This window comes from Polyodon spathula, chromosome 46, assembly GCF_017654505.1.
Source record: "Polyodon spathula isolate WHYD16114869_AA chromosome 46, ASM1765450v1, whole genome shotgun sequence".
NCBI lineage: Eukaryota > Metazoa > Chordata > Actinopteri > Acipenseriformes > Polyodontidae > Polyodon > Polyodon spathula.
The window spans coordinates 203,054-215,678 of record NC_054579.1 but is presented as its reverse complement, the minus strand read 5'-3'; the positions used below and the strand labels follow the sequence as shown (position 1 = coordinate 215,678).

At 47.0% G+C, this 12,625-nt stretch overlaps 1 protein-coding gene across 1 annotated transcript; it reads right to left on the bottom strand.

The window, feature by feature from the left end:
* Positions 1–857: 857 nt before the first annotated feature.
* Positions 858–10,724, bottom strand: LOC121306068 (WW domain-binding protein 11). The gene is made up of 13 exons (XM_041237770.1): positions 10,572–10,724; positions 9,061–9,150; positions 8,950–8,981; positions 8,426–8,432; positions 6,540–6,617; positions 5,988–6,196; positions 5,595–5,728; positions 5,232–5,332; positions 3,990–4,286; positions 3,602–3,724; positions 2,229–2,531; positions 1,569–1,721; positions 858–1,431 (listed from the first exon to the last, which is right to left on the bottom strand). Exons 2-13 carry the CDS (start codon positions 9,122–9,124, stop codon positions 881–883), a joined length of 2,052 nt encoding a protein of 683 aa, XP_041093704.1. The 5' UTR covers positions 9,125–9,150; positions 10,572–10,724; the 3' UTR covers positions 858–880.
* Positions 10,725–12,625: the final 1,901 nt, after the last annotated feature.

Genomic DNA, 12,625 nt, shown 5'->3' with positions numbered 1-12,625 from the left:
TCTGGTTGTCTGTCTGTCTCTGTCTGTCTGCAGCTTCATTGACACTAAACTCTGTTCATATGCAGTAAACTAACACAGACACCAAGAAGAAGGGATTCTATATTATACTGCAGCGTCAAACTGAACAGCATTGTGGGGCTCTGTCTGTCTGTCTGTCTGTCTGTCTGTCTGCAGCTTCAGTGACACTAAACTCTGTTCAGAATGCAGTAAACTAACACAGACACCAAGAAGAAGGGATTCTATATTATACTGCAGCGTCAAACTGAACAGCATTGTGTAATTAAAATACATACAAAATTAAAAAAAACACAAGATTTTTTTTTTTAATAGTTAACATTTTTAAATGAACCAATTTTTCAATCATTTTATACAAACTCTCCTTGTTTTTGATGGATTGACAAGATTACATATATAAAAAAAACCCACAAAACTAATATTGATTTCAACAGCAAACATTTCCACTAGAGGTCTTTCTCAGTGTCTTCAACGACTTCTAGTGGAAACGTTTGCCATTGAATTCACACTGAAGACACTGAGAGACTCTTCTAGTGGAAACGTTTGCCATTGAATTCACACTGAAGACACTGAGAGAGACTTCTAGTGGAAACGTTTGCCATTGAATTCACACTGAAGACACAGAGAGACTCTTCTAGTGGAAACGTTTGCCATTTAATTCACACTGAAGACACAGAGAGAGACGAAGTGTGACGTTTGCAAATTGAAGATCACACTTGAAGACACAGAGAGGCTGCTAGTCTCAATTCCTCAGTCATAGTTTAAGGAGTCCCCTCAAAAAGGTAGGTCAAATCTTTCCCAAAGGGTTGCTCTCCCCCCCCTCCCTCCCTCTTTCCTATCCTCTCCCCAGCCCTCCCCCCCCCCCCTACAGTAAGCTCTGCATCTCCTTCATGAAATTATCATACACGTCATCCTTCGTCTGCATTGCCATCATCGAAGTGACCGCTGTACTGGCCGAGACCCCCGCGTGACCCTTCACCCCGTGCTGCTGCAGCGCAGGGGAGGGGGCGCCCCGCTGATGAAGCTGCCCCCCCGCTGCCCCAGCCCGCCTCTCCTTCTCGTCCCCTCTCTTGGCTCCCTGCCCCGCCTGTCTCTCCCTCCTCACTCGGAGGGCGGTCGGGACGAAGCGGGTCGCCTCTGCCTTGGGGTTGGTGATCTGGGGCTTGGCGCTGATGGTGGTGGCGCCCGCGGCGGCCGTGGCGCGTTTCTCGATGGTAGCCCCGCCCCCGCGCCCGTCCTCGTCCGGTTTAGGGCGCTGAATGAGGCTCGGGGGGGCGCTCAGGATCCCGGGGTTGAGAGGGAGGTTGGAGGGGTTCACAGGGGGCGGGAACATGCCCGGAGGGGCGGGGCCGAGGGGCGGGGCCATGGGACGCATCATCGAGGGGCGGGGCGGAGGCATGCCTGTGGGGGGAGAGTATTAGATTTGCGAGGGTACTAGCGTTTGGAAATTTGGTAGCATTTCAAATAAAACCTGTAGATAGACAGAGAGACAGACAGAGACACACACATTAAGAGAGAGAGAGAATGGACCCCCCCGGGGGGCTCCGTCAGACCCCCCTCCAGGAGGTCCCGAGGGGGGGGGGGGCCCCGAGGCAGGCCCCCTCCCGGCCCCCCGGGGGGTCTGCCCCGCGGTCCAGGGGGCAGTAACCGCGGCAACGGGCCCCTCATGCCAGGCATTCCGGGGGGTCTCAAAAAAGGAGGGGCGCCTGAGAGAGAGAAGAGAAAGGAAAGAGAAAGAGAGAGAGAGGAGAGATTATTAAAAAGATTCTATATATTCGTATATTTCCTTGTGTGTCTTTCTCTTTGACTCAGACATTCACACAAACTGGACTGTAAACCAGGTATTCCACCCCATCTGTCTATCTGTCTTTCTACCCGTCTGTGTCTATCGCTCTCTATTTCCTTCTGTATCTATCTATATTTCCTTGGGTGTCTGGCTGTCTATCTGACTCGCAGACACACACACAAACTGGACTGTAAACGAGGCTTTCCACCACCCCACCCCACCCCCCCTAGCTCTCCGTCTCTGTCTCTATAACTCCCACTGCCACATTCAGCCAGTGTGCGTGTATAACCCTAACCCGGTCCAGTTTCCAATCTCTCTATATATATAATAATAATAATAATAATAATAATAATTACTCCTGAAACAGCATCCTCTGCAGCTCTGTACTCTGCTCCTGTGTGGGAGGGGCTAGTCATTGTGAACTCACCAGGGGGTGGGCCCGGGGGCGGCCCCGAGGGCGGGCCCGGGGGTCTCATCGGCGGGGCCAGCCCCAGAGGGGGCGGGCCAGGCATGGGAGGAGCCTGCAGGTGGGAGAGAGGGGCGGGGAGCTGCTGGGAGGAGCCGACAGGCGGAGCAAGGGGAGGTGGGCGGGGCTGGGGCATGGTGGGAGGGGCCTGGGGGAGGAGGAGCTTCTGCTGGTCGGGGGCAGGCCTCTCGTCGGAATCCGAGGACTCTGATTCGTCGGTGTACTCTGGCTCCTCCCCTTCCTCTTCGTCTGGGATGGATTGCCCTGAGGAGGGAGAATAAAGATAAAATTAATATTCAGTACGTTAACAACATTATTCAGCAGCTTTCACTGGACTCTATGAAGCTGAATCAGTTCATTCTATATAGAGGGGGTGCAATTCAATATGATAACAAGGGAACATTATTCAGCAGCTTTCACTGGACTCTATGAAGCTGAATCAGTTCATTCTATATAGAGGGGGTGCAATTCAATATGTTAACAAGGGAACATTATTCAGCAGCTTTCACTGGACTCTATGAAGCTGAATCAGTTCATTCTATATAGAGGGGGTGCAATTCAATATGTTAACAAGGGAACATTATTCAGCAGCTTTCACTGGACTCTATGAAGCTGAGGGAGTTCATTCTATATAGAGGGGGTGCAATTCAATATGATAACAAGGGAACATTATTCAGCAGCTTTCACTGGACTCTATGAAGCTGAATCAGTTCATTCTATATAGAGGGGGTGCAATTCAATATGTTAACAAGGGAACATTATTCAGCAGCTTTCACTGGACTCTATGAAGCTGAGGGAGTTCATTCTATATAGAGGGGGTGCAATTCAATATGATAACAAGGGAACATTATTCAGCAGCTTTCACTGGACTCTATGAAGCTGAATCAGTTCATTCTATATAGAGGGGGTGCAATTCAATATGTTAACAAGGGAACATTATTCAGCAGCTTTCACTGGACTCTATGAAGCTGAGGGAGTTCATTCTATATAGAGGGGGTGCAATTCAATATGTTAACAAGGGAACATTATTCAGCAGCTTTCACTGGACTCTATGAAGCTGAATCAGTTCATTCTATATAGAGGGGGTGCAATTCAATATGTTAACAAGGGAACATTATTCAGCAGCTTTCACTGGACTCTATGAAGCTGAATCAGTTCATTCTATATAGAGGGGGTGCAATTCAATATGAGAACAAGGGAACATTATTCAGCAGCTTTCACTGGACTCTATGAAGCTGATTGAAGCTCTCTCTCTCTCTCTGACCTGCCATTCTCAGCATCATGGCTGTCTCTGTGTCTGTGTCTCTCTCTCTGTCTGTCTCAGTGTCTCTCACCTGCCATTCTCAGCATCATTGCTTGCAGTGGCGTGATGTCTTTGGTCTTTTTGTTTTTCTTGCTCTTGGTTCTCGGACTCTGTTTGGGTTTCTCCTGGGAGTCTGCAAACCGCACCACCCGAGCTGCAGGGAGAGAGAGAGAGAGAGAGAGAGAGAGAGAGAGAGAGAGAGGAGAGAGAGGGAGAGAGAGAGAGAAAGAGAGAGGAGAGACGAGAGGAGAGAGAGAGAGAGAAGAGGGGACAGAAAGGGGAGAGGAGAGGGACAGAGGGAAAGTGTAATTATTTTATATATAATTTTAACAGCTATGCATGTATGTAATAATAATTATAATCTCTCCACTAATAATACTAATAATAATAATAATAATAATAATAATTATTATCCTCACCAGTATTCCTCTCCGTGTTGCTGCTGCCGGTCCCCAACATGCTGTCCACCTCTCCTCCCATCATCCCTCTCTCCCTCTCCCTCTCCCTCTCTCCTCTCCTCCTCCCCCCCGCCCCCCTCCTCCTCTCCCTCCGAGGAGGAACCGGAGGAGGCGGAGGACGAGTCTGTCTCGCTGTCCCCCGCGCTGTCTCTGTCCCGGTCCACTCTCTGCAGGTCCATCCCATCATCGCTGTCGGAGGCATGGTCTGAGCGGAGGAGCTCCGAGCCAGGGGCTGTGGAGAGAGGAGGGGAGACTTTACTATAGAAACACAGAGAGAGAGATTATACACACACACACACAGGGGCTGTGGAGAGAGGAGGGGAGACTTTACTATAGAAACACAGAGAGAGAGATTATACACACACACACACACACAGGGGCTGTGGAGAGAGGAGGGGAGACTTTACTATAGAAACACAGAGAGAGAGATTATACACACACACACACAGGGGCTGTGGAGAGAGGAGGGGAGACTTTACTATAGAAACACAGAGAGAGAGATTATACACACACACACACAGGGGCTGTGGAGAGAGGAGGGGAGACTTTACTATAGAAACACAGAGAGAGAGATTATACACACACACACACAGGGGCTGTGGAGAGAGGAGGGGAGACTTTACTATAGAAACACAGAGAGAGAGATTATACACACACACACACAGGGGCTGTGGAGAGAGGAGGGGAGACTTTACTATAGAAACACAGAGAGAGAGATTATACACACACACACACAGGGGCTGTGGAGAGAGGAGGGGAGACTTTACTATAGAAACACAGAGAGAGAGATTATACACACACACACACAGGGGCTGTGGAGAGAGGAGGGGAGACTTTACTATAGAAACACAGAGAGAGAGATTATACACACACACACACAGGGGCTGTGGAGAGAGGAGGGGAGACTTTACTATAGAAACACAGAGAGAGAGATTATACACACACACACACCACACACACACACACACACACACACAAGTCAGTGGCTGAGCCGGGATTTGAACCTCCTGGTATCAAGACCCCTTTCTCTAAATCTTGGGAAAAGAGGATAATAATGCATAAGTATTAATAATTATATTATTATTACTTATTATATTACCAAGCCTGCAAATGGTCTCCGACGTCACAGTAGGGGAGGACGTGGCCCCCCCGCGACACACGACAGCCCCCCATTGACTTGGGGTGAAAGGACCGCATCTCAACCTCGATGACTCCCCGGGGCCCCAGGGGTCCCCCTGGGGGCTTCCCAGGAAGAGGCGGGTCCCCCCTCCCAAACCAGTCCATTGGGGGCCGAGGAAACAGACCTAGAGCCGGACAGACAGAGGAAAACAAGAGAGTAATAATACAGGAAATGAGAGGAAATCACTTCAATAATAATAATAATAATAATAATAATAATAATAATAATAATACTAGACTTCACTGAGGGGAGCTCTGAACCCCAGGACTGGGTGCAGCAGCAGCAGGGCTAGTGTGAGTTTCTAACCCTGCTCAAACTCCTGGCTCCTGATCATTGCAATATTAATAATACTCTCTCTCCCCTCTCCCCCTCCCCCTCTCTCTCACCTGTACGCTGAACCCTTTTTCAGGATGGAGGTGGGCTGGGCCCCAGGCAGTGGGATGTCCTGAATCAGGATGCTAGAGGGAGCGTGGGGCAGGTCAGGGAGAGGGATGCTGCCCACTTCAACCAGCTCTGCATTCTACCAGAGAGAAGAGAGAGAGAGAGAAAGAGAGAGAGAGGAGAAAGAGAGAGAGAGAGAGGAGAGGGAGAGGGAGAGAGAGAGAGAGAGAGAGAGAGGAGAGGGAGGAGGGGAGAGAGAGTTGGTTAATTTATTTGCCAGTATAGTTTCACATCCCTGCTTCTATCATGATAGTTTCCACTCCCCTCTCGCTCTCAGTAGACATGGCTATACTACAGTAGAATATCTCTCCTCTCTCTCTCTCTCTCTCTCTCCTCACCTTCACAGAGTCAAAGTATCTGCTCAGCTGTCCTCTCCTCCCCTCGTACTCTCTCTCGATGCCTCTCAGCTCCTGGTAGGTCTCGGGGTTCTCCTTCTCGTAGAGACACACGATCCTCTCAAACGTCTCCCGCAGCTTCTTTCGCTTCTCCTTCAACACCTTCTCATTGAGCTGCTGCTGCGACTGCTGGACCTGGACTGGGTTAAACTCTGAGGAGAGCAGAGCAGAGCAGAGGAGAGGAGAGAGGGGGAGAGGAGAGGAGCAGAGAGAGAGGAGAGAGGAGAGGGGGTGAGGAGAGGAGGAGAGAGAGAGAAGAGAGGAGAGGGGGTGAGGGGAGAGAGAGGGGGTGAGGAGAGGAGAGAGGAGAGGAGGGGAGGTGAGGAGAGGAGGAGAGGAGAGGAGGGGAGAGAGGGGGTGAGGAGAGGAGAGATTGAGGAGAGGGGGTGAGAGGAGAGGAGGAGAGAGGAGAGGAGAGAGGCGAGGATGAGAGAGGGGAGGATATGAGGGGAGAGGAGGAGAGGGGAGGGTCTCTCTCTATGCTTCATCTCTCACCCATCTCGTCCAGTTTCTCCATGTCTTTAATGATCTGTTTGGGATCCTTCATCTTCAGCACAGCGGCTCGAACCATCACTTCTTATTCTACAACACAGGGAGCAAACGCAGTGAAACACAGTGAAACACAGGGAGCAAACACCGTGAAACACAGGGACCAAACACCGTGAAACACAGGGAGCAAACACCGTGAAACACAGGGAGCAAACACCGTGAAACACAGTGAAACACAGGGAGCAAACACAGTGAAACACAGGGAGCAAACGCAGTGAAACACAGGGAGCAAACACAGTGAAACACAGGGAGCAAACACCGTGAAACACAGTGAAACACAGGGACCAAACACAGTGAAACACAGGGAGCAAACACCGTGAAACACAGGGAGCAAACACAGTGAAACACAGGGAGCAAACACCGTGAAACACAGGGAGCAAACACCGTGAAACACAGTGAAACACAGGGAGCAAACACCGTGAAACACAGGGAGCAAACACCGTGAAACACAGGGAGCAAACACAGTGAAACACAGGGAGCAAACACCGTGAAACACAGGGAGCAAACACCGTGAAACACAGGGAGCAAACACCGTGAAACACAGGGAGCAAACACCGTGAAACACAGGGAGCAAACACAGTGAAACACAGGGACCAAACACCGTGAAACACAGGGAGCAAACACAGTGAACAGGGACCAAACAGTGAAACACAGGGAGCAAACACAGTGAAACACAGGGACAAACACAAACACCGTGAAACACAGGGAGCAAACACCGTGAAACACAGGGAGCAAACACCGTGAAACACAGGGAGCAAACACCGTGAAACACAGTGAAACACAGGCAAAGCAGTGAAACACAGGGAGAAACACAGTGAAACACAAACACCGTGAAACACCGTGAAACACAGGGAGCAAACACCGTGAAACACAGGGAGCAAACACCGTGAAACACAGGGAGCAAACACCGTGAAACACAGGGACCAAACACCGTGAAACACAGGGAGCAAACACAGTGAAACACAGGGAGCAAACACCGTGAAACACAGGGAGCAAACACCGTGAAACACAGGGAGCAAACGCCGTGAAACACCGTGAAACACAGGGAGCAAACACCGTGAAACACAGGGAGCAAACACCGTGAAACACAGGGAGCAAACACAGTGAAACACAGGGAGCAAAACGTGAAACACAGTGAAACACAGGGAGCAAACACCGTGAAACACAGGAGCAAACACAGTGAAACACAGGGAGCAAAACACCGTGAAACACAGACCAAACACAGTGAAACACAGGGAGCAAACACCGTGAAACACAGGGAACACAACAAACACAGTGAAACACAGGGAGCAAACACAGTGAAACACAGGGAGCAAACACCGTGAAACACAGGGAGCAAACACCGTGAAACACAGGGAGCAAACGCAGTGAAACACAGGGAGCAAACGCAGTGAAACACAGGGAGCAAACGCCGTGAAACACAGGGAGCAAACACAGTGAAACACAGGGAGCAAACGCAGTGAAACACAGGGAGCAAACGCAGTGAAACACAGGGAGCAAACGCAGTGAAACACAGGGAGCAAACGCAGTGAAACACAGGGAGCAAACGCAGTGAAACACAGGGAGCAAACGCAGTGAAACACAGGGAGCAAACACAGTGCAGTGAAACACAGGGAGCAAACGCAGTGAAACACAGGGAGCAAACACCGTGAAACACAGGGAGCAAACACCGTGAAACACAGGGAGCACACAGGGACCAAACACCGTGAAACACAGGGACCAAACACCGTGAAACACAGGGACACAGTGAAACACAGTGAAACACAGGGAGCAAACACAGTGAAACACAGGGTGCAAACACCGTGAAACACAGGGAGCAAACACAGTGAAACACAGGGTCTAGGAAACACATCTCAGGTGAGTCTGATTATTAAACTCCTAGTGAAACACACTGGATCACACTGCTGTGCAGCGGGAGTCACATTATTAAACTCCTAGTGAAAGCAGGACTGGATCACACCGCTGTGCAGCGGGAGTCTGATTATTAAACTCCTAGTGAAAGCAGGACTGGATCACACTGCTGTGCAGCGGGAGTCTGATTATTAAACTCCTAGTGAAAGCAGGACTGGATCACACTGCTGTGCAGCGGGAGTCTGATTATTAAACTCCTAGTGAAAGCAGGACTGGATCACACTGCTGTGCAGCGGGAGTCTGATTATTAAACTCCTAGTGAAAGCAGGACTGGATCACACCGCTGTGCAGCGGGAGTCTGATTCCCAGCCCTGTAGACAGGGTTTGGTTGAAGGAGGGTTGTAACTGGTTTTATCGCGCAGAGTGCTCCGGTTTCTTTATTTTTTTCTCTCCGAGCGATTTAAAATTAAATAAATATTATAAATGAAAAAAAAAAAAAAATTACCTTTTTCAGCTCTCTCTTGCGGGCCTCCTTTCCTGCAAAACAAAACATGATTTTATATGTGTGTGCGTGTGTCAGTGTGTGTGTGTGTGTGTGTGTGTGTTCTCTACTCACTGGCCTGGTCGGTCGGGTTCATGAATTTCCCGCTCTTGGTAGATGATGTCGATCTTCTCCCCATGGTGGCGCTGTTGTTCCCGTCTCACCCTGACAGACAGACAGACAGACAGCAGGGTTACAGAAACGAGAGCGTTTCTATAGAGCTGCAACAAGCTTCGAGATTACAAACAGGAGAGAGTCGCATCAACTACGAAAAATACAACATTACAGTCATGCAATTCAACACCAACAACACCACCAAAAACAATAACAAGAATAATAATAATAATAATAATAATAATAAGACAATCTGGCTGTAGCGAGGTCAGGTCACAGTCAGTGTCTGTCTGATGTCTGTCTATCTATACACACACTATCTATCCATCTATCTATACACACACACTATTTACACATCTATCTATCTATCCACACACTATCTATCTATCTATCTATCTATCTATCTATACACACTATCTATCTATCTATACACACACTATCTATCTATCTATCTATCTATCTACAATATCTATCTATCTATCTATCCACACACTATCTATCTATATCCACACACTACTATCTATCTATCACACACACTATCTATCTATCTATACACACACTACTATCTATCTATACACACTATCTATCTATCTAAACACTACACACTATCTATCTATCTATCTATCTATCACACACTATCTATCTATCCACACACACGATATATCTATCTACATCTACTACACACACTATCTATCTATCTACAGGAAGGATAGCTCGCTATCTCGACGTGTGTGTGATACACCTAATGTTTGATAGATAAGACAGATATGTGGTTGTGTAGATACGATATATGTTTGTGTGTGAGATTATACATATTAACTCTCTATGTAGATATAGACCAGGTGTGTCACACTACAATATATCACACATAGATATGTTGTAGATATAATCTATCTAGATAGACCACTAATCTATAATGGTGATCTTAGATTTTATCGATATCCAAACATAGATAGATCTTTAGAGATTCAATGCGTACTAATTGTGGGATTGTTCTATTATCACATATCTATCTATCTACACACACTATCTATCTATCTACACACACACTATCACACTACTATACACACACACACTATCTATCTATCTATCTATATCTATCTACACATACACACACACACACACACACACACACACTACGAGAAGAGAGATACACACACACGATTAACCACACACACACACATTGCTAATTACAAGCACTAGACACACACACAGACACACACAAACACACACACACACACACACACACACACACACACACACACACACACACACAGTTACAGTAAGTGCTGACTGCGATCGGGTTTGTTTACAAGCATAGACCCCCCCCGGCCCCCCCCGGAACGAAACGCGTTTATCAACGAGACTGAGTCAAAACAGCGACATTAACGCGTCTTAACAACAACAACAACAACAACAAACAACAAACAACAACAACAAACAACGATAATAATGAAGACGATGATTCTCACTTTGCTTTCTCTCGCTCAATAATAACAATAAAGACTCGCCTCCTCCGCTTCCCTCAAGAACCAGTATCTCTTTCCTCTTTCCTTTTTAAAGATAATTAAACAGTTTTGTAGTTTTTTATTATTATTGAATAATTATTATAATTTTTATTTAACGTGTTTTTCTGCCTCAGAGTGACGAGTCGCCATCTTCAACCGTAAACACAACGCCCTTTTCTCTGCAGCGCTTCCGAAGCCGGGCTGTACATGGAGCCCGCATCACGTGCATTGGGGGGTGAAAAAAAAAAAAAAAAAAAAGGGGGGGGGGGGGTTTTTTTTTTTTTTTTGGGGGGGGGGGGGGGGGGGTCGTTTTGCGAGTTCTGTATATAGGGGGCGCTATTAGGGTTGCCACCTGTCCCTGTAATTCCGGGACACTTTGGGAACGGGACGGGGAACACGTGACTTGAGCTCTAATCACTTGCTTGATTAAAACAGCTTCTTAATTATCCGAATCACTGTGACAATACAGATCTTACAAAACAGACAAACAAACAAATGCATAGTGAATAAACACGTGTGTGTAGGTCTATTCAAGATAATTATTTTGTACAAGATGATATTTCAGTTCTCAATATTTCAAAGACGCTATTTTTATTTCATATTATATATATATATATATATATATATATATATATATATATACAGAGCCCTAATTTACATTTTACATTGACTCTCCCAATTAAATAACTGATCCCGTGTTCATGCTGTCTGGAGTCAGGACAGCTGCACAGTATTAATGATTTCTCTGTGAGAAGGTGATATACTATCAGAAACTATCAAGAAACTTTTAAAATATATATATTTAAAACTATGAATACAATCAGTAAATATTGATGACGTGCTTATTTATTTATTTCATTTGTTAAAAGCTGTTATTGCATTGTCACGCTGCCTCAGGATAATTGATCAGCATAATCAATTTAGCGAAGGTTTGGGGCTCAGTTCACATGCTGAGATCCTTCAGTTTAAAGACAGCTTCAAAATCCTGTCCTGTCCCACAGTGTCCCGGAGTTATGGGGCCAGGTGGGGACCCTAGACGCTATGCACTTTGAGAAGGGGGCTGGTTCATTCTCTTCACTGTGCTTTGAGAAGGGGGCTGGTTCATTCTCTTCACTGTGCTTTGAGAAGGGGGCTGGTTCATTCTCTTCACTGTGCTTTGAGAAGGGGGCTGGTTCATTCTCTTCACTGTGCTTTGAGAAGGGGGCTGGTTCATTCTCTTCACTGTGCTTTGAGAAGGGGGCTGGTTCATTCTCTTCACTGTGCTTTGAGAAGGGGGCTGGTTCATTCTCTTCACTGTGCTTTGAGAAGGGGGCTGGTTCATTCTCTTCACTGTGCTTTGAGAAGGGGCTGGTTCATTCTCTTCACTGTGCTTTGAGAAGGGGGCTGGTTCATTCTCTTCACTGTGCTTTGAGAAGGGGGCTGGTTCATTATCTTCACTGTGCTTTGAGAAGGGGGCTGGTTCATTCTCTTCACTGTGCTTTGAGAAGGGGGCTGGTTCATTCTCTTCACTGTGCTTTGAGAAGGGGGCTGGTTCATTATCTTCTCTGTGCTTTGAGAAGGGGGCTGGTTCATTCTCTTCACTGTGCTTTGAGAAGGGGGCTGGTTCATTCTTCTTTCATTCTCTTCACTGTGCTTTGAGAAGGGGGCTGGTTCATTCTCTTCTCTGTGCTTTACTACACTGTGCTGTGCTTTTACCAGAAGGGATAGAGAATTTAAATCAAGGGAAGTAATGTTAAAACTGTACAATGCATTAGTAAGACCTCATCTTGAATATTGTGTTCAGTTCTGGTCGCTACAAAAAGGATATTGCTGCTCTAGAAAGAGTGCGAGGAAGAGCGACCAGAATTATTCCGGGTTTAAAAGGCATGTCATATGCAGACAGGCTAAAAGAATTGAATCTATTCAGTCTTGAGCAAAGGAGACAATCTGATTCAAGCATTCAAAATCCTCAAAGGTATTGACAATGTCAACCCAAGGGACTTTCTCAACCTGAAAAAAGAAACAAGGACCAGGGGTCA